At 42.0% G+C, this 27,319-nt stretch overlaps 1 protein-coding gene across 1 annotated transcript in view; it reads right to left on the reverse strand.

Annotated features, from left to right (window-relative positions):
* Nucleotides 1-3,287: 3,287 nt before the first annotated feature.
* Nucleotides 3,288-27,319, reverse strand: part of PEX14 (peroxisomal biogenesis factor 14) — a 68,591-nt gene continuing 44,559 nt past the window's right edge. Inside the window, exons 4-9 of the mRNA XM_065649992.1 lie at nt 17,330-17,452; nt 11,574-11,659; nt 10,802-10,904; nt 9,430-9,527; nt 6,812-6,903; nt 3,288-5,074 (exon numbers count right to left, since the gene is read on the reverse strand). Of these exons, the coding sequence (XP_065506064.1) occupies nt 4,609-5,074; nt 6,812-6,903; nt 9,430-9,527; nt 10,802-10,904; nt 11,574-11,659; nt 17,330-17,452 (968 nt within the window). The 3' untranslated portion in view covers nt 3,288-4,608. The remainder of the gene's footprint in view (nt 5,075-6,811; nt 6,904-9,429; nt 9,528-10,801; nt 10,905-11,573; nt 11,660-17,329; nt 17,453-27,319) is intronic.

Here is a 27,319-nt window from a genome sequence, read left to right on the forward strand (position 1 = left end):
TGTGCCCTTAGGTAAATAATTTCCCATGTTTCACTTCCCAGCATCGCTATATTTATGTTTTCAGTCCCTGGAGGCCAAGCCCCTCTCTTGCTTTGCACTTGCGTACCACCCAATGGTATAAGAGGTCAAGTCCAGGCTGGAAGACTCTCAGCTCAAGCTTAACATCAGTTTTTGGTGTGCAGGGTCAGCACCGTATAGAATTTGTGCTTAATATAAAGCACCACCACACAGAAGGGACCTTCCAAAGCTTCCTGTGGCCAAAGCCCTTGGGAAACACTTATGTACTCCACAACCTGCTGGGTGTGGAGGGTCTAGTTGAGCATGGAGACCTTGACTTCAACACAATATGTTTGCAACAAACAGCTCCTCTGGATCTGCTGTTAGCCTTTGTTTTCCCCAAACATCACACTACCCCACCAAAGGAAAATCAAAGGCAGCCTCCATTTCTGTAGCAGGCACTGCAAACGAAAGCAACAGCATAGACACAGGCTGTTTTTTTCCAGAGACCCCTCCCTGCCCAGGCAGCAGCCCGGCACGTACCACATACCATATTCCTTCCACCAGCACACACCAGGCCAGACCTTCTGGCAACCCTTCTAACAAACCCCAGCCCAGGGCGAGGTAGCCACTGGAAACACAGCCAGTTCCCCCACTCTATTGAAGACAAAAATCAAGAGAGAACATAGTTACTAAAAAGCACTTACTTGCCAGAAGAACCCAAGCTGCAGCAAACAAAGGCGAGGTCTAAGATGCTGCTCCAGGCAGGGCAAGCGGTGAACTGGCCAGCGCCGCCTGCTCCAGCCCGTTGGGCACAGCTGTGCAGCCAGGCTATCAGGACAGCGGCTGCAGCTGGTGCTGGCTGCAGCCTCGCTCTGCCCTGCCCCAAGGCACGGCACTTCACGAGGGCTAGGGGTTTTGGGGGAGCTGCAGGGCTTAGCATGAAACCTGCTGCCCAAAGTTGGCTTTCTCTGCAACTTGTCTTTGTCACATCTCCGTATTTACCAGCCAGTATTTTTTATTGTCACAGGTGGAAACTGAGGCATGCTTGTAAGTAAAATACTTTGCAAAGCAGCAAGATGGCAAGGGATACTACAGCACATCCTCTTCCTTCTGATCCCAAACAATGTCAGGTTACACCCCAACACGCAAAAAATTTTCCTGTTTCTGATCAAAGTGCACATAGGACTTATCTGTCACATCTGTGGGGAGGAAGGTTGGACAAAGGTGATCAGGAGACATCTCTTTTAACCCATTCCCACTTCGTCACATTTTTTGAGTTCCCAAATTGCTCTTGAAAAGGGAGCTTTTGTATCCTCAAATAATGGAAAGCACCAGCCTGACACTGTTTCCTCTGGGAGCAAGAGCAGAGGCTCACAGGATTTTACTGAAATGTGCTCAAGTTACCCGGTTCAGAGGAAGCTCCCTTCACCTGCTTTCTATACGCTATCAAGGACTTAGAGAAATGATGGTATGAGCCCACTGAACTCACCAACCAGGGTGTTGTTATTCTTCTTCCTGTGTCAAAACAAAGGCTGATCACATAGTAACACAGAGTACTTGAATAAGCTGGACGGTGGGTAACTGCTGCTGCCGTCTTTCTTGTTCTGCAGAAAAAAGATTCGCTACCTGGTCACGTTTCAGCTAATTCTCAGTGTCTACTGGCCAGTGGGCTACGCATCTCACAGGGCAGCTGATCTAAGAAGTTGTTTCTAGCAAAAAAAGAAAAAAAATTACAAGTTAGAAGTCAGGCTACACAGTTCATAAGCACTAAAATACCCTACAACTACTGCTATGCTGGAAAGCCAAGGAACATGAGATAGAGGAATAAAACTTGTGATTCATGACAATACCTGCCGGTAAGGAGGTCTGGCTTCTTCCAGAGATCCTCTGCTGGTGGGTTGGATCTCTTCAACAAAGTGCACAAACACCCATCAGCAGCCAGAGGCCCAGAGTTGGATTTTTTGAGCAACAACGGCAATGATGGAGTTTTCTGGGATTCATCAGGTTGGGGGAAGGAAAAACTGTGACCTGTTGAATTGGTAAAGGTTGTAAGAAGGAAAAACAAAGGGAGGGAAAAGGGCTTTTTACTCTGCACCAGAAGTCTTGAGGTAAATGAATCGAACACTGGCAACATGGAGGAAAAGGGGGAAAAAAGAACCCGCAGGGATGCCTGTACTGTAAACCTCGTAAGTCACTCTGCAAGGCACATACCTCAGCAACATATTTTCCACATTTCACCAACTGCTGTTGTCCAGGCACTTTCTATTTTCAAAACCTTCTATGTATATAAAATGTACACAGGCAGGACAATACTTTTTCATCACGCCCCTGCGTTCAGTCGTGTTTTCTTTTCACAAGGATTCTTGGCTTGGAGAAATGAAAAGTGCCATCTCTTAAGAAAAGCCTTTCCTTTTAAACACTTTCAAATTTGCCCTGTTTTAGCTAAACGTGACGTTCTTTGTGAACGTTAAACAGTAGAGAGAGAGACTGAGAGGGAGAGAGAGAGACACACACACACACACACACTCACTCCTGGGGAAGATATTCGTCCATTTAAGGAATGAGAAATCATCACATTCAGCAGCAGGTCTAAATACAGTAATATGAAGGTCCCTTTCGCTCCCCCTGAGCAGGAAAATGTCACTGTGTACCAGACACCCAAATACTCAGGAATCAAGTAAATCCCTCATTTTTAAGAAGGGAGCCAAATACTTCTGTTGAACAAAGATGGGACTGCAGTAGCTATGAATTTCTTGCTGCACGCCGTTTCTCTCAATGGCTCCTGCACTGGCACGGCAGGGTTAGAGCAGTCACGGGACGCGGCACAGCATTTCCCGCAGATAAGACGAAAGAGCCGTGGGATCTCTCGCACGCTCCCATCAGCACCTCCTGCTGCCGGGGTGGAAAGGAGCGTGATGCTGCATTCTGCACCCTGCAGAGCCTCCTGCTGCGAGGAAGGGAACCCAAACGGCTGCATTTTACTCACTGGATGATACACTCATCTCACCCTCTGCAACATCGGAGGCAATCTAGCATTACCGTGCTGTTGGAGCTATTTATAGCGTACCTTATATTGCACTTACACCGTTCTCTCCACTGCCTCCTGCTGATATAACCTAGTATTGGAGAAGTCAGAATCAATCATAAATGTCCTTCAGAAAACATTTTATAAGGACCGAATTTCTGTAATAGTCCTTTTTCCCTCCCCTTTACCACCCTGCATACATATTTCTCCCCAAAATAAGAGCCACAGTAATCCAGTAACAGCCTGGTGTTAAATAGTGGTAACTCATATTTATTACAATTATATACAATCGTATTTTATATTTGAAATCTATACATGATCACACAGACGAGCACACTTGCTTGGTGAGGACAGTGAGACTCAGTTGTTACAAGAATTGTTCTGCTAAGAGGCTCTGATGCAGTGAATAATATAATTGGACACCACCATTTTACCAGCTGAGAACACAATGCTGCAAATGAGAGGTTTCAAAATTCACTGTTTTAATTTGTGTATAGCCCAAACGGGGCAAAAAAAAAAGCTGGACTGGGCAAGAAGGGCCAGTGGTGTACCTCAGAGCTGGCCTGCTCTCTGTTCTGTACAGACTGCTTTGCTGAAGCAGGGGCCTCTCACTGGGCAGGTAGAGGTCTCAGCTGATCACATAAGATGGGTTTTCTCCTCATTTAGGAAGAAAAACAGGATAAGAACCATTTCAAAGATTCAGAATTAACCAACTATTTCAGCATCTGTTATCACGTCATTCATTCATTCAGGGCAGCTATAAATAAAATGTATGTCAAAAACTGATGTGAGCTCCTTGTCTTTGGAGGAGGAGGGGTAATAACTGGGATGAGTGGGGTCAGCTTCTTTTAAAGCCTTCTTTCACTGGGAGCAACCAGTAACAAAACCACCTGTTCGCATGGATTTTACTGTGGCCGTGAAACCTGGACTTGGTCCCTAGCAAGAGGCCACTTTGATGAGTGTAAGCATGTGGGGTAGAAATAGTGTTCTTTGGACCCCACAGAAATGTAGTGCTTTTAGATGCTAGGTTGTTTCATGAATTTGAGTCTTGACATAAGGCTTGGAAGAGCCAAGACTGAGATCTGGTGAGGAATTCAGGGTTAAAACATTCTTTTTTTTGGCAACAGAATATCAAGTAGTTTGAGAAATAAAACAGAGGGTTATTTTGGGAAACAGAACTGATTTGGGCCTTATGTGGGGATTAAAGGCTTGTGAAATCAAAGAGCTCAGGACAGATTGGTTTCTGAAATTGGATAGAAGGGTTTCAAGATGCAGCGAAGAGGCTGTTTCAGGAGAGACAGTGTTTTTGTAAGAGACTTTTTCTGTAGCTGTGGTGCATGGTAAGGCGATCGGTCTTCCAGCCTAGGCAGTGACCCCAGCTCAGGGGGAACAAGGTGGGTCTTGGGGGGGAGAAGCAGCCACTGCCCTTGTTCTCTGGGCAATCATGACCCTGCTTAAGGTCAATCATGGGAGAATCACTGGAGGGGATGGTGGCACTTCTCTCCACAAAATGGGAGAGGCACCGGGGACAGTGCAGGAGGCGAGGGAAGATGTACAGCAGCAGCAGCAGCAGCCGGGGTGCCTTAGTCAATCTCATTTTCGTTGCTGGCTCCCTCAGGTCTTCGTAGCTTTTCCACTTGCTCATTAATCTGACCATCCCCTCCTCGCCGGTCCTCAGTCTGGACACCCAGACATTCCTCCTCATCCACATGGCTAACATCATCATCCTCATCATCCTCTTCCTCCTCTTCATTCCTTTTGGTTTCCCTTTTCTCCTCCTCACCCTGCACCTCCATCCGCACTTGGCTCTTGACATCGATCACGGCCTTGTTGCCCTCCTCAGCGCTCAGCAGATGGCAGCTGACCTTGGAACCCTCTGGGCTGTGGTTCTCCTTGACTGGGGATGAGGTGGTAGACTCGTTGCTGACAGGTGAGATGTCACTGCTGCTATTGTGGTTGGCCACAACAGGGTTGGAGGGCGAGCTTGGCTTCACCGGGATCTGCCATGATGGGATCTTAGGAGCTGAAGGGGAGGGAGGGAACTGCCTCCTTGGGGGAGGGGAAGAGGGGGAGAAAAGGAGAGAAAGGGGCTTTTGTTAAAAACACTGAGGGGTTATCATGAGAGAGAATGGTATTTGCAGTGGGGAAGTCATGTAAAAGCAGGACTGAAACTGCAAGTCTCCTTCGTCATAAATGAACAAAACCAAGGCCACTTCACTTCTTCAGCCAGAATCTCAAAGTGCTTTACAAGCACTCAGTAATTGAGCCTGCGCACACAGAAAATATCACAGCTGGGCAATCTGAAATACTAAAATGATCTGGTTTGGCCAATTTCACAATGTAAGCTACCACTCAGGAATGCTGCCTGTGGGAAGACGTGAGTGATCCTTTATAAAACAATCACTAATGAATTGGTAAAGAAAATTCTCACTGGAGCAAGAAGTCAGACACATCAGGTCCTTGTGCCTGAGCCAAGGAATTTCACCACCTGGTTCTCGCCTCCACTGCGACACACAGCTATTGCATGTTGGCTCATTATAATCCAGAGCCTATCTCCTAGTCCCAGCATGCATTTTACGTGTTTGGGCCAGGTTCTAGCTGCCGCAAACTGGTTCAGCTCCTCTGACGTGAATGGAGTCACACTAGTTTGCACCAGCTGAGAAGCTGGCTGCTCTGTCCTCGAGTCCTTTCCAGGTTGGCTTTAAGGATTTGATAGTGGTAGGTAATACCCAGCCCTAATAGGAGAATCCAAGTACCGAACAGGACAAATATAAGCGCAGTGGGGAACACTGGTGCCTTCAGAAAGTCATCCATCATAAAGAGCAAAGCAAAAAAGTATGTGTGATCTAGTAGTCCCCATCCATCCTGGCTTGTGCGTGTGAAAAGTGGGAGTATGAAGAGGCATCAGATCCTGAAAGGGATGCTGTGTGGCAGGGAGTTCTCATGCCCCTCAGCTGAGCTGGTTAGTGCCACAGACGAGACCAGAGCAGACAAAAGCTGTCTGCTCTCCTACAGTGAACACTTGAACACAAAAGATTACATCTTCTTAGACTGAACTAGGAATAGTAGTTGCTCTCATCTCCCTCTTCCTGCTGCCACCATCAGCCATCAAAGTCTTAGGAAACAGAAGACTTGAGCGACATAGTTACATGTAGAGGGAGGCAAAGGGCATCATATCAGAGTGAAAGGATCAATAGCTGAAATGCTAGATAAACTCTTAAGTAATGTACCTGGAAAAAAAAATAATTTCCTCAAGAACTGAGATCTGATCCCTGTTCTTATAACTGTCATGCAGGCTGGGATTTACATCACCTCATTTCAGACATTATAAGATGTCTATACCTGAGCTGGCTAATCGAGAGAAACAGAGTCTGCTAAGGGCCACTCTTTTCATCCTAGTTATGCCCTAATCATGAACAGGTCAGCTGAACTACATTCAGAAGCGACTCTCTGTAACAGAATGCAGATGCATGTGCAGTCAATACCTCAAACTAGGTGAGAGGCATCCTGATTGTGGTAAATGGCAGAGAATTCCTCGATCGTAAACAAAAAGGGAAAATTTTATCAATTACACAAAGCACTCTGTGATTTAAGGCAAGTTTGAAAAGCATTTTGAGACCTGCAAATAGAAAGTGATAGTGGAGTGCAAAGTGGTATTACTAAAATAGCAATAACAGGATATAGAGCTAGTTCCTGTTGGAAATGCCTTTCCTCTCCATTACTGAGAGAATCCCAGAGTGCAACCCTTTCCCCACACAATAATCTGCTCACATATTCCATCCATACCGGTTCAGGAGAAGTCCTTTTAATGAGTAGATCTCAGATTTCAGTTCATTAATATTCTGCGACTCCAGAATCCAGTTGGTAGAAGTTGTGGCCTGGAACATGAAAAAGAAGACATAAAGATCAAAGTATGAACTGGGAGATAGTTCACAAATGTCACTTTTTTTCTGTGTTATCCTCCCCTTCCTCTCATCTGTGAATCCCAAGCCTTGGGGATAACATGCACAAGTTCTATCATTTAAAATCTCTCGGATCCGAGAAAAACAACTTCCCCAGTAAAGAAGGACCTGAATGGATCCCCACAACGATCGGAAATAAAAATTGTCTCAAGGTGCTAAGACTATTCAAATATTTGCTTGCCGTTTGGGGAACTAATTAATCTTGTCTCCAACATACCATGCACAACCATTCCTGAAGCCAGCACTTGCGATAATTCCAACAAAGCTAGGTCTACATAGGATGTTTTCTACCAACATATCAGACAGAGAACAACACACGAAGAGGTGAACTAAATCATCTGACACTGACCTAATTAATGATTTCTACAAAAGAACTAGAACAGGATCCTGAAAAGCAGTGTGAGTTGCACTGAATGAGGTCCTTTACTCTTTCCTGTGACTGCACTTAGCTGAGGCAACAGATTCAAATATTATATATTAAGAACTATTTTAAAACCATTTGTTCATTTCTCCTAAATCATGAAAGAAGAATCGATTATCTGCACTCTGTGGTGTTTAGAGGTGGGCTGATAAATCAATGCTTGAAAGTTGCAAAAATTTTCTTTCCCTACTGGATCTGAAGAATTAGAGCCATGCTTGAGTTACCAGGTTGTATCTCCAGGAAGCAGCTGGACTAGGCACTGTCTCTTGGATATTTCAAGGCAAGGAAAGCAATTTGATGGGGAAAAATGATCAGTAACTCACGGAAGCCTGGTACAGCTGCTGTCAGCACTGCATCAGAACTGCTATGGGATATCAGACAGAAATTAGAGTAAGGTAAGACCTGAGAACATGCTGCAGATACTACTTTTGGCAATCTTTCTTTTAACCCTTTTGGGAACATGAGAAATGGGAGGAACACGCTGAAAGACAGATCATGCCCTACCACTCTAGCAGTATGGGACCTGAGAAGACCCATGTCTAGCACTTCCATAGTAATTTCTGCTAAAAGCCATTAGGAATGAACCCAGAGATACTCCTAATAAATCCCCTGACAAAGGAAGCCAGGACTGGAATAATACAAAGCTCCTCCTCAGCAGTTCCTACTAAATATGTCCAGAACTGGCTGTTCCTACTTATTCTTTCAACAGAGTTCAGCTAGTGCTGAGTAACCCCGAACACCTTCACAGCCAGCACTCCTCCCAGTGGCTCTGGGCTGTGAACCCGGGGAGCTGGGAGAGGCTCGGTCTGTAGTAGCTGTGATATACACAGATGCTTTCCCCTGGGATTCACACTCGCAGCCCTCAGACAGCAAGAATCCAGGAGCCACTGTTCTGGCTTTCCAAGACCTTGAAAGCTACAGCAGCACATTAACAAGGGAGTGATTTCCACTCACTGGCCTGCAAAGGACTCAAATTTCCAAAACACATATGGTGCCAGATGCCTAGGATTTAGAAATAAAATCTGACATCTGGGGCTTTTTAGCCAGTCTCTTTAAAAAACAGTTGTAGAAAATTCAAGCCTTGAATTTTTATGTACGTTTTTTAATTACTTAAAGTCCCTCTTTTTAATTTTTTACAGCATGCCAGTAGGAGTTTGAAAAGCAGATAAAAAAACTTACATTACAGCTGGGAAAACACAGCTTTTATTCCTTGGTTTGTGGGTTGCCCAAGTTTTTCTTTGTACACATGAGGTTTAGATATCATAACAATGTGTGCTACCATTTCAGTGCAGGGGGTAGAGCGGGGGGAGGAAAAACTTCTTCAAGACTCTCTAAACCACCGAGACTTTTATGCCCTTTTTCCTTCTTAAAGCTCAACATGTGGTCTTAATCTTAACACTTAAGACCTGAAAACAGTTTTCCAATTTCCGGACTGGCTCCAGGCCACTGACAGGCCACAGTTCCCAAGGAAAATTGAAATAGAGTGTTGTGGCCATAAACTGGCTTTCATGGTTGGGTTTACAGCTGTGCCACTGAGGGATTCCTACTGTACACTGTGCGCACCACAGAGTCAGCTGTGGCCCACCAGTTACACACCATCAAAGAGTCTGTACGAGATTAAAGTATAGGTAAGAGGAGATGACAACTGTTCATGCTATAGGGAAAAGACTGTACGCATTGTCTAGGGGATTTCACAGTAAAAAGAAAAATCTCTCCCTGTACACAGAATACTGCAAGATGACTGGGCCTTGAATAATTAAGAGCTTGTGAGTGAAAGGAAGACTTCATCTCTACGTGACTGGTTCAGATCCATTCCACCTACACGTACCAAGTTAATATCCAGCCCTTCAAACAGACCACCTATGGAGAAGTCAGATGCAGAGAAACTGGCTGGGGATATCACAGAGCTGAAGGCTGAACTGTGAACCTAGTAAGGTGCTTTCCATGTGCCCACAAAAGAAGCCATGCATGTTCCAAAGAAGATGGTGATGTTCTAAAGGTGAAGAGCTGGAAGTGGATACCTTAGAAGCAGCCAGTTCTTGGGTGAGCTCCTGGATTTTCTGTTGTTGCTGGATTAGCAGTTCCTGGACAGCTGCTAAAGTTGTCTGTAACTGAGTCACTGTGAGGGAAAAAGCAGGAGAGTGTTAAACTAAGATACTACAGGCGCATATACGCACTCACACACGTCCTTCCTGCTGTCTAGCTACAAAGATGCCTCTATTCCTACTATATTTAATTTATCTCCGCCCGCCTGCTCACTTTAATCCATATGATTTATCTGCACTACGGGTAATCTACCTGCACTGCATCTAACCTCCAGTATTTCTAGTTTATCTTTCCATTGTATAGATGTCTATAGCCCACAGTATATCCGTCCAAAACCTCTCCCTTCTAATTATATTGGTTTATGATTTGTACATCTCCCTGAACTTACACAATGTTTGTATCATTTATCTACCTTGGGCCTCACGCAGGCACACACTGGGGCTAGCGCCAGGCCGGGAAAAGGCTGGTCTCAGGGCTGCCCTTAAAGTACCATGAGAAGAGAAAGACACGTTTCTTCTCACCCTCCACTAAAAAGCGGAATTAGCACCCTCCCACTCCCAACCCATGAGCTCCTTCAACCCCAACTTCTTTAACAAACTTACTGCCAAAAATCATACTTTGTTCCATCCCACCAACTGCATATACTTTGCACTTTTTCCCGTTTACTTCAAGAGAACACCCTGTATTTCCCTCCTACACCCCAGCAAACAGTAAAGAACTTCTGCTGGGCTCCAACTACAGCTGTAGGAGAACTTTTCCTACTTTGGTACTTTATCCAAAGCTTCCAGGAAGTAAACAAGCTGATAAAATAAAATAAAATTTAAAACTCTACTGGTGTGACAGGTAACAGCTAATCCAAACCACCATTAGGGCATCGGGTAATGAACAGACACCCTATAGAGTCAATAACAGAGAAGGCGGCTAAGGTCAGGGAGGCACAGTAATTACAGACTCTGCTGACCCTTCCTCAGCTTTTCAGATGGAAGGTGGGGGGAAAGCACCAAAAAAAAAGCCCCTGAAAACATCAGAGAAGCAGAAATTAAAAATGAACTTTACAGCCCTCCGAAAGGCTGTCATTTTATTCCCCTTATTAATATTCTGAGGTTGGGAGCCTTTCCGTAAAAACATAATTAATTGAGGCCGCGCCGACAGTAAACAAGCAATTTCAAATTAAACCGAAATGACGGCGGCTTCATTTGCAAATGTGAACAGATTCTCAGAGCAGATAAATGAAATCACCACATAAAGTGGAGATGGAGGGAAAGAAAAGGGTGGGGGTCTTGGCAGAATGGAGGATATAGGGAGAAAGACTTTGAGGGGTGAATTGATGGAGTCATTAATCTTTACCTGTCTGTGTCACACTGCCACTCATCTCAGAAATGTTTGACTCAATCCTCTGAAGTTGTTTCCTGTCTTCTTTGCCTCCCATGATGAGAGGAAGCAGGTATTTCTGCAGGGAGTACAGAAACTTTTTCAGGAAACAGCGATATACAAAGTGGTCTTTCTAATCTACCTGAAACATCCTCGAAGTCCACCACCCAAACCTCAGCCTTTATCACAGAGCCAATGATCATTTATCCGCACACCTGGCTGAGAAAAGAAATTCCCTCTAGAGGAGGTGTTAACAGAAATTGCAGAAGAGAAGATATGAGCTCTGTGGTTACATTTTTGGGGGTGCTAAAAACCAGTTCCTAACTCCATTTAGTGTTTCCTGGATCAACTCTCAGTCCAGAGAAACATCCATCACATACAGAGTACAATTTCAGATCTTATGCTCTCAAATGTGAACTCACTGATACGTTGCAACATCTGAACTACGCTCACAAGGCAAGAAATGCAGAAGTGGGAAAAGGAGGAGAAAGGCCCAGGAAAGGCCAGAGGAAGCACAAGCTAAAAACTAGCAGTTTGAGAATCACTGCTAAAAACTAGTTTTGTTTGCTTGCCACTTCTTGACTCTGCATTTTCGTGTTAGGTGTCGGCATTTCTCCAATATACCAATGGCAGTGCCAGTAAGAAAAGAGATGCTTCACCAACTTGGAACCAACACGATCATTTTGACAGCAGCAGTGTAACATCATTCTCTCAGAGTACAGTGTAATAGCAGAGAGGGAGATATTACCTTGTAGAGCTGGTGGAATCCAAAGGCAATTCCTGCCATTATGATAGCCAAAGCCCCATAATCTCGCCATCTCGAGCCAGGTGGACCTAAAGGCCAAAATCAAGAAACAATCATCATTAGAACTGCAAGTGACACTTTCATACACCCAATTTATCAGAGAAAAGAGCAATGACTAATGCCAGTTCTGCTGTTTCTTAGCAGGCATAGATTTACTGAGCAGGGGGCATGAAGACGCTGGTAGTCTCTCAGGTACAGCGTGCAGGCTTCTGGTCTGTGGACACTGAAACATCTGTCCAGACCTCTAGCGCCGACACTGGCCTTGCACAAGGTGTCAAAGGGAGATAAATCACAGCAGCAACTTAAAAAATTCCATCAAGCTGGTTTGCGCTACTCTTTCCTTGGAGAAGGCACTCTGAGCCCTACTGCACTTTCTCCAGATAACCATCTGTGGTGTTAGCAGTAGCTAAGGTTAACTCGTTACTTGAAAAGCAACTGTTCTTCACTATCATAATTTTTGAAAATGGGGACAAAGCCAGAGAGCCAGACCAAAGCAGAAAAAAGACAGAATGAGTGTTTTGAGAAAGAAGAGAAATCAGGGCAATAAATGGATTTATGAACACTGTGTCAGCAATTACAGACTGTTTCAGTAAGGGAGGATCCAGTATCTTTCAAGCCTGAATTACGAATAGGTACCAAAGCACACATAAAGAGCAGAGAGAACATGCCATTAAATATGTACAGAAAGAGGTAAAGAAGTAGATTAAAACTTCAGATACTTAACACACAATTCTGCACAGAAGCTTCAACTCCACACAGCAAAGCAAAGATACGCTCTGCTCCTTCAAGCAGAATCACAAGACACCTGTAGTTTTCCACCAGCTTTATCCTTTTACCTCCCTCGCAGTTTCTGCAACGAATCTTGTACTGCCCCCAGTTTTCTTTAATAATAAAGAAGATGCAGAATGATCTTTCCTAAAGTTCAGTGGCAGGATGTGGGCAGAACTGGTGAGGTGGAGGCCAGTGTGCAGTCTCCAGACAGACAGATCCAAATCTACATGTGACCTGCAACGTCTCGGAAATGCATTCAGTTCTCCGAAGTTTCAATTTAGGCTTTCAAAGGGAGGCTTAACTGGCTGAAATGGCTGGAAGCTTGTCTCCTTTCTGCTTTGCTCACCTATTGCCATTTTTCCTGTAGCTGAGATCTTCTACAGGCATTTCCTTGCAAGGGTTACTCCTAATCCCAGCCTTCAGGCTCTACAAACAGACACCGACTCTCAAATACTGACACTCGGAGCTTCTTCCTACATTTCAGGACACAGCTCCTCAAATTATCCACTGGCTAGGAACCCGAACAAATTAAAGACGCTCTGTCAGAACTGGTGAATAGTGTCACCAGCAGTATTTTGGGTTCTGCAGTTGCAGTTTAGGAGCTTAGGCACATGATCAAATTATCATAACTTTTTAACTTAATGAGTTAACACACATCAGCTAAGATGCAGTAGCTGGCTGTGTACATGTCAGGATTTAAAATGATCTCTGGCTAATCTTGTAGCAAACCCCAGCCATCCATCCCGCTTCCCCTCCTTACTCTGCTGCCACTGTCATTTCCAGTATCTGAAGTCTCTTGGTTGTCCAGTTCTCTGCCCTGAACTTCTGATTAAAAACATCCTTCTACGACAACACAACTCATTCCAGGCTGAACGGCCTTTTGTAAAGGGTTAATTAATCTCAGAGACCGAGTGGGTCCAGGTGCCATGTCCATGGCAGTCAGTCCTTGACCAGCTGTCCCCAACTACTTCCCAGCTGGGTGACCTCTGAGTAGAAAGGAGAGACACCTGTAGAACCGCGTCTGCTTTGCCCTCTCACCTCGCTCGTCTCTCCCTCCGTTCCTGTAATGCTTGAGCTAAGAACATTTTATTGCCCCCTGGTTTTCATTATTAATGAAAAGGGACCAGAATGATCTTTCCTAAAGTTCAGAGAGTCTATAAAGACAAGAAGCTGAAATGCCATTTTACTCATTTTGGAGATGTGTGAAATAATTCTGTCTTGTGGCAAAAAAAAAGCGTGGCGGGTGGAGAGGAAAAGCGAGTGAGGGACGCAGTAAAGGCTCAGCATTGACCACATCAACTTTACAATGTTATGAAGAATGTCACAGCCCTGCCTAAAATCCACATTCGATCTTTCTTTCTCTTGCAATATTCTAATCTAAAATGTGGGGTGGAGAAAGGGTTAGAAGTTTCTCAGTTGTAACCTCAGTTCTCACACCGACTTCTTTGCATATCCTCAATTTCTCCACTTGTAGAATTGGAATAAAATTCAGCGAAAGTGAAAAAGCACTAATAGCCCAGTTACCCTTCAGTTTAGGCACTGAAATCCTCCCCAAAGAGACACACTATGTACTGGGGAAGTAGCAACCATTCTACATAAGAGACCCTCAAAAGGCAAATGGAAAGGACACAGACATTTTCTCCAGCTGTAAATCTGTGTTTTCTCAAAGTATATTTAATTTTCACAGCAGCAACTGCAAATTGCAACTCCAGAGTAAACATTTACTATTTCTAAGATCCCCGTGACTCTCAGAATTAACTTTCCCGACATCAATTAATTAGGCCTTGTGCATCCAAGTAAGGTCAGCCTCAGTAGTATCCACATTTGAAACTGTAGAAACTGCGGGTGGAGGAGGTGATTTTCCAAGGGGAAGAAGTGAACCCACAGACAGGAGTTGGAGAAAAAAACCCCAACTTGGATTCTAGTTACCATTTGTAATTGTAAGAGAAAACAGTCTGTATTCTACAGCCTCCCACATAAGACACAGAGGTGGTAGAAGAACATCCAAATGGCAAGAAAAACAGTCATTGGAGATGACTTTTAAGCATGGGTGAAATCTGCACAAAACCCATAAAGGGAGAGCACGGGGAAGAAAAGACGATTCCTGCATGATAAGCCTGCAGCTCTGCACACCTAGCTCAGAAACTCCCCTGAGTTTGCTTGTAATTATAGGGGTTAGAAAGGTAAAAAAAAAAAAACAACTAATCATTTAAATATTTAAAGTCAGATTTTGGTCCTCACTGCTGGATCAGTATATTTCATAACGCCAACAGCAGACAGCCCTGGTTTTTTACTGGGGGCTCATTTTAGAGCATGTTTAAACTAGTCAGATTGAGTGATGCTTCCAGCAACTAATCACATGTCAAATAAAAGATATTTTATGTAATAAATTACTGCTACAAGTAATTCAAATGTCATTTATCAGTTTTATTATCAGTCAGGCAAAGTCTTGTTTCTCTATATTAATCAAATTCAAGCTTTTTTTAAGCTTTTTTTTTTTTTTAACGCAGTTTTGACACCTCTTGGCAAAAGTACAAACTGGAGGGAAAGAATTACTCCTTAAGAACAGGAGAAATAGTAGTGATGGTATTGAGCTAAAATGTAGTGCCAGGAAACTTAATTCTTGTCTCTTCCTCCCAAAAGTTATTATTGTTCCTCTTACACCAAACCCAGGAGGAGTTCGGCATTTAAGAACTATGTGACTCTGAAGGCTTACAAATCTGCTTCTCGTTAACTCTTCAAGAATAAAAAAGTACTCACATAGGTAATGGCTATTACCAACAAAACATTAGAACCTACACTAGCAGTTTAATTTGTACAAAAGGAAGTATTTAAGTGGTACGAATTACCATCTTACACTGCAGTTGCTGGCAAGATCACCAACTTGGCTGTTTGGTCCATTACTGAATGAACTCCTGAGATGGTTGTGAAGCCATCCTGAACTTTTGTACTCATAACCCACCGTTTTAATGTAACTTATAAAAATAGTTTGTGATTTTGTGTAGAGGAGTCAAAACTACTCCAAAAAAACCCCTTAAAAAGAACCAAAAATATCAAACACAGAGTAGTTCACAGTCTTCAAGACCTAAGCTCCAGCAGATCAGATGCTGCTTCACAAGAAACTCAGATGTATTCTTTGGGGAAGGCAAATACAGCTCCTGATCTTTTTCAATATAAGCTCTTCCAATATGAGTTGTTCCCATCAAGTCAACTTACAGATTCAGCAGTCTACCTGTCTCATTAGCCCTTTAGATATACTTTTGAACTTCAAACCTTGACGCATTCCAACACTAGTGTCACGAACACTCTGTAAGAAGATAAGCATAACAGATAGACAGAAAAAGTAGTATCTATCTTTCTCTGTACATGACAACTCCTGACAAATCTGTGAAAGATGAATTGACTTAGTAAACTATCACAGAAACAACTGTCCTGGAGCAGATTTGAACTGATTCAGAAATACTCATTACAAGATTAGCATCCAACTGATGAGATAACCTACAGCAACCAAGGCGCCTTGAAAGAGCACCGAGCCACTGCACAGCCTCATCCATCAGCTCTGCAGAAATGCACATATTCTTTTTGCAGTTGTGATACCATGGAAAACACGGCCTTAAGTGGACTGTTACATGGGCAAATATCTGACCTAGAATTGTTTAGGAGCAGTATCGAAATCCTCTTCTTAATACTTAGCAGGTAAGTGAAATGCTTTTCAAACTGCCAGACACACATGTGAGCTGAATAGCTTCTTTTGATGGATTTTTAATGGTGTGCACTTTGCTTTTTATTGTTTGGAGCTTAGATACTTTTTTGCGAGGTTTGTTTTAAAATGCAAATATATATGTACATTTTGAGTCTACACAGATTATGTTGGAAACTTTAAAAATTCTTTGAGAGTGTATTTTGTACACGAAATCACACAATCATATCCACACAGTCTACACAGAATTTCTGCTGTCACCCCTCAGGTTATTTAAGATTGAAGAGAGAAAGCTTGTTAAAATTAAGGATCCTTATTAACTGTTTATTATTATTTGTAACCTGATAGCACTCTTAAAACTCATTCGTACTGGGGGTTAATTGTGCCAGACCTTAAACTCACACACAGAAGTCACAGACTAGGTCCTGACCACCTTCCATTCTAGCTTGCTGTTCATGCTGAAAATACACCTCTTTTGAGTAATTGTTCGAGGCATTAACTGTCAGGGTTCAAGGAGCATCTGCATGACACTTTTAGTCTTATGGTTTAGTTTTAGATAGTCCTGTGAGAAGCAGGGACTTGAGCCTGATGATCCTTATGGGTCCCATCCAACTCAAGATATTCTATGATTCTATGAGCTGATCGGTTGCCTGACTAGTTAAGAAAATAAGTTGTCTAACTAAAATACAAAACTTTGAGATGATGACCAACAGTTTATTGAACAGAGTCCACTGTTGCAATAACTAAAGACATAACGGGGCTGCACTTTCACAGCACCTCCTACCCAATAATCTATCAGCTCTATCACATATTAATGATCTAAATATTAGAAAACCCTGCTGATGAATGGAAGCGTGACCTTAAGTTTTAGAAAGGAAGACTGAGTTCTATGTTGACTAAATGCTTTTTTCAAGTCCTCATAGCGGGTGAGAATCTAATTTGTATTGACTTTAAACCTTCAGGTCAAGAGGTGTCATAGACTAGTATGTATGATGTTTGTTTGTAGACGATGACCATTTGTATATCTTTTTCCTCGTGTAATTTGATCTTGTCACGGGCGTCAACAAATATGAAGTGCATTCAAAGTACAATTTGGTGTCCAAATCTGACAAAAAAGTATGGCATTACTCAAATTGAAATCTAGGATCTGGCACGGAAATCTGTGAAATTGTTGCAGAAATCACTGCAGAAAGCAACAAGACCAGATGTTTTTCGAAGTGTTACTTACTGTGCACGACAGGGTGAGGGGGCTGAGCTGGCACCAGCTGTGCAGAAGGACCTGGGGACTGTGGCTCATCCGTGCTCGTGCCCGACTGCTGGAACGCCAGGTCGATCTCTTCGTCTGTCAGGCCTGGGGGAGCAGAGGAAATGAGATCAGTTTAGCACCTTTCCCCACTTGATGCACGCATAATTAAATTCTCAAGCCAGGCAGAACCCTTTCAAGCTGCAAAGAATTTTGGCACCGACTTGAGCAGTAATGCCTCCCCAATTTTGGATTCACTGGAATGTCTCCCTCTCTCTTTCTCTGTTGCAATTTAACCTTAAGCGACAGAATATTAGCCTCAACGCTGCTTCCAAATGTGGCTCATTCAATTTCCTTAATTTATCCTTGAGTTTATTGCTGCTTTTGAAGTAGCTTTCTATTGCAATTCTCCATTCTTCCCCCGAAAAAAAGATACCATCAACTGCAAATGTGGCTCATTTTAATCTGTAATGGTGTAAAAAAAAAAAAGAGGGGAAAAAACTAACAATAATGCATGAAAACAGACAGGGAAACAAAAAACTAATTATTGGGTTAGACGACTAATTAGTCTAGATCGTTTCCGAAGACGGGAATAATTTGCTTTATTTTATGACAAATGCAGAAATAAAAAGAAAAAAAATCGGGACTGACTGTGATTAGTATGAATGGGACACAGAATGTAAGGAGGAAATAAAACTATAACAAAACAGATCAAAACAAGGCCAAGCCCAAACTTCCAGTGCAGCATCGCCCCAGCGTACGGCTGCGTGATTAGATTGCCCGAGGGCAGCCGGGGTTTTATTTCAGGCCGAGCTGTAGTAACCCCGCACACATGGGACGTGTTGGTGCAGTGACTCCTGCCATCGGGAAATGCCAGGATGACCATCTGTAATTGGCCACAACATATGGGAAGGACTTGGCCAACAAGAGGGGGAAGAAAAGCAGCTAAAGGATTCAGGATGACCAGCATCTGTGAAGAATGGATTATTTTTTCCAACAGGAGAAAACATCCTCTAGAAAAGGATTTCAGTACTCGGATGGCAACCATGGTGTGGGGCCTGGAGAGCTGTGTATTGTTGCTGTTATTCTCCCGCGCAGAAGCAGACAGACAGACAGTGTCCCTGCCACGAGGAACACGTGAAGTGACTCAGGACCTTTTATGACATATGTAGCATGTATGCAAAAACATTCAGAAAGGCTGGAAGTGAGAACAGACATTTAAGGAAGGATATTTAGAAGAGGCAGAGCACATGATTCTCACACAGTTGTAGGGACTGAGCACAGTGGAGGAACACGGTACCAATAGCAGAGCAGTGGGAGAAAAATGGGGGAATGCTCTCTCCATCACCTCCACTCGAGATCCATGAAATATCACTGGGAGATGAAATTCCTGAATTTAATCCTTTAAAGCACATTACAGGAGGACACAACATAGAAAATGGCCAGGCTTCTGGGCATATTATCCAAGTCTCGAGAAATTTTTTCAGGATGTTAAAATTAAATGCATACTGGGGGTCTAGAGAGAATAATCTGTAGCACAAACGATATTGCCAGAAAATACACAAATCTGTCTCAGAACTTTTATTTAATATTGTAAAGCTCTAACAGTGCTTCTGGTATTCAGAAAGCTTTATAACTGTTAACAGATCTTTTCCCTGTTCCTGTGAGTATGTGAGATACTGTGAGTTCCTATTGTATCTACTGTACAGTGCAGATACTGATGTATAGATGTGTAAGTCAGGTGATTTCTCTAACATAACAGAATATTGACTGTGTCAGATATAGTATCAGAAATCCGAAGTTCCTGATCTGTGGTTCTGCAATCTGACAAAATCAACCCTTTGCTTTTATTTGCTCCATGCCTCAAATAAGTAAGGAACCAAACCCACATGTAACAGTATGGAACACGACTTGCACTGAGAATAATAAAAGGCACAAGAACACAACTCAGCCTACTGTTCTAGGCACAAAAGCAATATTTATGGTGTCTAATACCTGTTAAAAAGTGAAGCCCTTATCAGAAAGAAACTGTTTTGACCAGGTCCTAATTATCCAATGTAGGAGAAAGCTTAAACAGATGGCAACACTGCAGCTACGGAATTTCATAAAGATGGAGAAAATATTTGTCTGCAAGTGTGGATCCAACTAGAACAGGGCATTTTGTTCTATTTCCATGCAAACACAGCGAGTCTGATAATATTTAACACTTAGAAATGTACGTAAATTACAGAGGATCCTTACTTCATTCTACAAAAAGAGCAGGAAACAATGCTTATCGTGTAGATTCATAAATATCCCTGTCTTCATGGTTGTCATTTCTCACACACTAACAAAAATGCACAGGATATTCTAAGAGTGTCCTCAGGCAATTATAAGTAACTCATCAAAATTCCCTTTGGACTGAACTTTTTTTCAGATGCACCACCTACACACATGTATGCACACAGTATGAGTTTTCCATGCCCCAAATTATTCAACCTTGATACATTAATTACATCGAAAAGTGGGAATTTCTAAACCAGATCAAAGTGTCGTCTGTTCCAATATTTTATCTTGCTTTATTTTATCACAGTCCTTCTGTCACTGCATTATGTAAAAAAGTATCCATGATCTATTCATTGTTCTAATCTAGCAGGAAGTTGGTAACCGAAAAAGATCACCGCTTTCCTTGGATGCAAAAGCAGTGCCATGAAAACGGGAGCTTTGTGTCTAATATATGTCTCAAATAGGTATGTCAAGAAAATCATTTCATTTTAACAGAAGAGTTGCTCTAAATCCACTTCTCAACACTTTGGAAAACAAACATTTTTGTTCTTCTAGAGTCGCAGCAAGATCAAGACCATGCAGAATGCAAAAGGTTAAAAGGAACAATAAAGGAAACTGCCAATTGTAAGTGAATTATATTTGGCTTTGAAAGCTGAGCCACGGCTATATTATAAAAGGCATCTCTTTGCGTTGTTTACCATCACCCTGACTAATGCAGACCTTTTTTTTTTTGTTTTAAATAATCTCATGCAAATTAGACACACACTTCCTTCCAGTTGATTGCTATCTGCAAGGAATAATCTAACCGCAGAGGGTACTGAGCAAGGACTGAGCTGAGGAGAAGGATGCAAGGAAACTGTCTTCAGAGCCCTACAGAATGCAAACCCATTCCCTTCCCCCCATCATCCATTTCATTCCTCTGCAGCACCACAGCCAGTGCAAAGAATTAGTCATAATTTTCACAAAGCCTTAAAATTTCCTTTTCAGGCTTCAGGGTGTTGATTTGAATAATCCAGCACCCATGATTGTTCTTGCCGACCCTCTGTTGTGATTGTCACTGCTGCCACTCAGTTTTCAGGGAACACTCAGCCTCTGTAAATTGTAGTCAAACACAGAATTAGAGCAAGTCAGAGAATAAAACGGGTTGTTACAAACATCTCTTAGTGCCTGCACCTTGGGTATTGCACAAAAAGCTCCTTTGCCCAAAAACTTTTAAGACTTGACTGTCTATTTAGGACCTTTTATAATATCTACTACTATTTAATATAAAGACGTCATGTACATAAAAATACTGTTGTGCATATTTTACAGCTGAGGAAGAAGTGAAACATACAGATATAAGAAGTGCTCCAAGGTCAGAACTGAACCTCTGCCAGTCAGAAAATAAAAACTCAGGAGATGTGAGTCCCAATCTGTTGGTTTACCATAAATCCATTCTTCTCTATTTTCTGGATGAAACACAGTAGCAATAATTGCAATGCAAAACCTTTGCAGGAGCTTAAATAGATGAGCCACTAAGTTTCTTCTTTTCCTTCCCTGACATTTCAGTGACAACCCTTTTTCCCACTCCATCCACTGAGCATATCTTTCTCTTCATTACAGTCCTCCTTGCATTGCTCAGTCCAGTAATTCATGCAAGATTTACACAACCTGAAGGCAACATTAGCTTTAGGCAGAAAAATTCTGGTTAGGAAGAAATAAAGCATTCTGCCATGATAGGGAAAGGTGGTGGAAAGAATTAAGTTCCTTTTGCGGGTTTCCAAAGCCAATTTTATTACCACTCTGACAGACCACCCTGGAGCTGCCATCACACCCACCCTTTTGCAGGGAGGGCAGCGGCTGGTATCTGTTCTTGTTTTCCTCACATATGCACACACTTTCTATTAAGAAGAAAAATAAATAGAACCGGAAAACTTGTTTAGCTACAACAAACGATATGAGTACCCAAAGTTAGTGCCTGGCATCATATGACTAAAAGGAAGATGTACCGTAGACAGCCTGAAACGACAGTGCGCTCCTGTTCCTGGAAGCCACTGAGTCAACTCTGCTCAGAAAGAACATGGCCACATTTTAAAAGAATCGTCATAAAAACCTTCTGGGATCTGATCCAGACTAATGATTCCACCTGTTCAGTCTGTTGCATGCAATGCTGGGTGACTCTTTTATCAAATGTTTGTCCTGTATCCCCTCTGCTTAGTTGAACACATTTCAATAAGGTCAGAAAGGCACAGCCTCTGGATCCATTTCCTTTCAGACATCTTGGTCCATGGGGCGTTCCTGAGGCTGAGCCCAACCCAACTTTTTAACCAAACCTGAGGTCTCAGAAACATCACTCTGGTTTTTTTTACCCTTCATTTGCATTATTTGAATGTAAACATCCTGCTCTGTGCTTCCAGGCAAACTTTGTGTAAAGGAACCCAAACATCCAAGGGAAATTGACTGGACTCAACTGTCAGGCCAAAAAATGCAGAAATAAAAGTTAAAAAGTTACTGAGAAGGCTTGGAATTCTTGCGGCTCTATTCATCTGTAAGACTGTCAATTATGCAATTACAATCTTTAAGTAACATTCTATACTTTAAGCCATCGGGGTGACTAAGCAGCAATCAGAACTGGGAAAGGTGCTCAAACCTCTGCTACACAGCACTAAAATAAGGAAGGAAAACCTGATTTAACAGTACGACGCTAAGAATTACAGCGAGTCAACCGGGAAGGAAAAGGTTAAAATAAAAAGTATTTTGGACGTAGTAGATATAAATAAATAAATACATCAGCAGCAGTTTCTCTTCCTGGCCAAGCTTTTTGGAGTCTCTAATAAAATGAAGTGTAATGGAGGAGAGGAGGGCAATGTCAGAGGGTGAGGGTTTGGGAGAGAGGTTGTTAAGTATCTCCCTCTCCTCAGCTGTGTTTACTCCATTTACAGGACCCCAGGTGATTGATAGACAGACAAAAGCAAAGCAAGCAGATAGTACCCGCCCCGGGAGCATCGGGAAAGGGGATAACTCCTGACATCATCTAGAGCCCCAAACTCTCCTTAGCCACTTGTAATTAAAAAGACAGAGGAAGATATGCAAACCAGAGAAAAAGTGAAAGAGGATTTTTTTTTTTATTTATTATTAACATTTTGTTGGAACAGTAGACTGCAATAAGGACTCTCAGGGCCGTTAAAAGTCGTCGGCTGACCTGTAGACCCCTATTTCCCAGAGCCTTGTATAAAATTGAATTTTTTAAACATAAATTACACGTAATGACGACACTGTAAAAACTAACAGTAATGGAAAGCTGTGCTGTATTTCATTAGCCTGTATTATTCCGTGCCACCTGATCCAGCCGGGCCTTGTTTATGAGTTAGTGTGTTAGCAGATGCCGATGGAAGCATTTGCTTCGACCTTGCTCTTCTCATTGGGGCATGAAATTACGACGGCAGCACCTTGATATTACAGCCATAAATACAGTAAACTGCAAATTTAAGCCAACGGCTCCTATTGTCTCTGAACATAAAGCTGATCGGTATTTATTTAAAAGGAGAACGAAAAAAAATATTATATATCACCTTGTTTATGGGTCCAGTCCCCCCCCCTTCCCCTAATCTGCCTTATTCACTTGGTTAAATACTAAACAAACAAACTAAATCCTCCCTATTTTCTACTGATTAAATATTCTTATGAAATGAGTATTGTCTTCAGAAAACTGGATCAAAGTATTTTCGCTCTGAATAAGAAAGGGCAAGAGACTTGCTTAGCATGTCTTGGAGTGGAAAAAACAGGAACGAGTACTACAACTTTCCTTCTCAGTTTTCTGTATATGAGAAGTTCAAAAAGTAAAATGAAAAAGTTGCTTCTGGTCACTTATTCGTATTTGTGTATAACATGTATGCACATGAGAGATGTTTCCTTCCAGTTGTTTTCTATTTAAAAATACCTCCCTTGTTAATATTATTTCAAGACAAGGAGGAAAGACAGGGGAAAAAAAAATGCAGTAAGATTAACGGGAGGGGAAGAACATGCACAGGATTCCTTCTCTGAGACAGCAGACAGCAGGAGAATGCCTCATTCTCCTATGGACATTTTGGGTAAATACTCCCGTTCACTGAACATTCCCACTAAAATTTATTAGAGGGGAAAAAATCAAACACAAAGGCAAAAGGACATTGTAATATCACAAAGCATATCACAGCATAAATCACAGCATTATAAGTCAGTGCAAAATGTATTTCACCGGTAGTTTCAAGGCATGGAAAATACAGTTTCACTTGTAGTAAGAGAGGTCAGGTCTCCCTCTTCTAATGTAAAGTAAGCTTCTTGCTTATATGAAGTATGTTATCTCTGTTTCATGTAGAAAAAAAGGAAGGGATACCTTAAGTAAAATCTCCCAGTACTAAGTGATATATTTCAGGGGCCAAAGCACTAAGAGGAGAGTAAAGAAACAACACGCAGGACGAAGAGGCTGAATAATGGGCTCAGACTCGGGACTCTGAAAGGCAAAAGCCCCATTCGATGCAGTGCTATCACAGCCTTACCAGGATTTGGACACCTTGGTTTTGAATTAATCTACAACAAATCTTCAGGTAGCAGACAGTGTAATTCAACAGGCACAATTTCGGCTTCCCCAAAAATTCAAATTACAAAAAAAGGCAACCTCCGTAGAAATAAGACTATGAATTCAGAGAAAACAAGTATTAGATACATCAAAGGGGTAAGTTTCCAAGTGTACCCAACCTGTGATCTGCAAATACTTGCTGTTATTCCTGCAGAGAAACTAGTCTCATGGTGATGGTTCCTGACCACCATTATTTGTATTATAACTCCTCAGAGACCTCAAAAGGCATTTGCTGTGCCAGGTACCGTGCAGAAGCAGGGTGGAGGGCAGGCAGAGCCAGAGCATTCCGCAGCCTGCGTGAGGGAAAGACAGGCTGGAAAGAAAAATACTGCACATAGAACTGAAGTAACTACCCAGAGAACACAGCAAGTCTATGAAATTTGCTTTCTATTATATTCAGAACTGCAACAAAAACCGTTCTATTAAGGTGAAAGGATATTCGTTTCTTCTACAAGTTCATTCTCAAAAGTAGAACTGTTTGGTACGTGGAACTTCGAAAACCTAGAAACTAAACTTCATTACCAAAACTTGCCGCAAATTTTCAAAACAGCAGTGTCAGAAAACATTGGTGCTTCAGATCCATTTACTTTGTGTGAAAGGAAAATATTTTATTAAGCAGCTTGTTGAGCAATAGTAACAAAATGATTGGCCTTTGGCTACTCTTTGATCTGTGATAATATCTTTACAAGCTTCTGCGGAGAAAGCCAGAGGTTGTCTTAAATTTGGGTAAGGTAAAACACTGGCAATATAGGAGGATTTGGTTTGATCTACCTTCGAAACTCCCATTTTAAACCGTATTTCCAACAACTTGAACCAGCATGTCACAGGAATTCTGGCACTGAAGTAGAAGGGGCTGGCCTGGAGGATCTGCGCTCAGCCAGACATCTGTAACGTCTTATACGTAAGAATGAGAAAGTCTGTCCTGATGCACCATTCCCAGTTCTTTATATTACTCCGGAATTACTGTTTGCCCAAACACACTAACAAGAGCATCTGGGTATTTTCTACACTGGACAATACCCACCAGAGAGCAGCCTCTGCAGACTAAGATTCACTGCAATGTAAAGAGCAACTTGCCCCAATGTTATTTATTTTCTCTCTTATTTTCAAAACTTAAAACTTTAGAAAGGAACAAAGCAAACCCATCAGTCCAGACTTATCACACAAAAAATCATACAAAGTGTATACTAAATGAACTTTTAGTGTTTGAAGAACACACAGAACGAACATTGAATATGCAGGACAAGCGCATACTGTGCACTCTGTCAGAAGTTGCTATAAGGAAAACAGTAGCCACAGCTGCGTGTTTCTAAGAAAATGTAAAAATACATGGAAGTATGTATGGAAAATATATGGAAATGTAAAGAAACCAACAGTGGGTGAGGAGCCATGAACACAAGAGTCTAAGTCGTTTTTCTGACAGATATTTTTTCGCAACCTTATAGAGCATCTTTGCTCCTCTAACCCAGTTTCTTTGAAGTGGAATCAATGTTGGACACCTAGGAGTCAGGTATCATCGCACCAAGAAGATAAGCTCAATTAAGAAAAATATAGCTAAACACTGCATATTTGATTATTATGGTACAAATGTTTCAGGTAAAACTGGTTTGCACTTCCCCTAGGAAGACAGAGACGCTAATACACTATTATAAAAAGACATGTCAGCAAGTATTCATTACAGATTATAAATCACCCTCATTCTTCTTTCTTTTGTTTTAGAGAATTTTTTTTACATGCCATTAAAATATTGTTTGCTGAATGCTACTACAAAGCTAGCCACCTGTAAAATTAAAGGCTGATGCTGCCAATAACAATGTTGAAATACCTTCTGTTTAAAAGGCAAACCTACTTTGTAATTTTTAACACAACTGTATAAATATTTCTCCACCCACCCTTCACAATTTTGTTGGTTATGTCACGTCCATTTAGACAACAACCATCTATGTCATCACACAGGATGTTAATCTTGGGTGGAGAAGAAAGAAACAATAGCAAATTCATTTTTAAGAAACCAAGACTACACATTCAAGCAGGGTCCTTCATGATAAAAGAAGAGTGAAGACAAAAAACATTAGGAAACAAACCAACAAAACAGCAGAAGTTTCAAAAGACCACTTTTCATCTTTTGGTTTGTTTATTGTTATTTTTTTCTCCCCATGTGCCTTCAACAACTCTTCAGAGTTCTAGAGAAAATTAAAGGAGTCTGGATTAAACACCAAAAGGACGACTAATTCTAACAATACTAAAAATAACGAGGTTAAGTGGTGGAAAAACTATGGTGACCACACACGGAGAACTGGAGTGGTAAGGTAGGAAAGGAGTTTCATCATTGCTCCCTCAGGACATGCCCAGAACATACAAACTGCTTCTGGTTCTCTAGGGTTCCGATTACCATGCCAAACACACCTCCAGAGTTTCCTTATTAGTATAATAAAAAGCCTCTCCAACATTTGGGTTCTATTCCCAGCCTTGCTATTGACCTTGTGTAGGTCATTTAACCTCCATCTGCCTCAGTTTCTACATCTGTAAAACAAGAATAAAATTACACAATATCCTTTGTAAAACATTTGCGACCGACACTGACAATTATCAGGTACAAAGACTGAGTTTTGAGAATCTATACATGTATTATATGCATTTGAGCTATGTAAGGCATTTGCAACAAGTAATTTATTCAAATAACAAGTTTATATTTTTTTTGTGCTTGTAGATCATCTTTGGAAATGCTTTCAGATTTCTGACTCTCCTCAAACTATGCAAGGACTCAAATTCTTGCTTTGCTTTGACTGGATGCTAAAATACATAGCATTTCTCTGGTCGCCTTTTGGCCAAGTGTTGCCCTCAAAATCCAGTCACTGAGGTTGAACGTTCAGAATGGAAATACAGAAATATCTATGTTTTTAACATCGTCTGTTGTCTTCTAGTGCCTCACAAAAGTCCCAGCCCAGGAGTTAAAACAGGAGTGGATACACACCATTCACACAGAAACCAGAGTGAAGATTAAGAAATGTTTATGGGCAAGTTCCTGCAACATAACACAAGTCAGATCAGTAAGTGAGGCAGCTGAAGCAGCTACTCATACTGTGTGAAGATAGCTCTTGGAGTTCCAGGAC

Source organism: Caloenas nicobarica, chromosome 22 (assembly GCF_036013445.1).
Source record: "Caloenas nicobarica isolate bCalNic1 chromosome 22, bCalNic1.hap1, whole genome shotgun sequence".
NCBI lineage: Eukaryota > Metazoa > Chordata > Aves > Columbiformes > Columbidae > Caloenas > Caloenas nicobarica.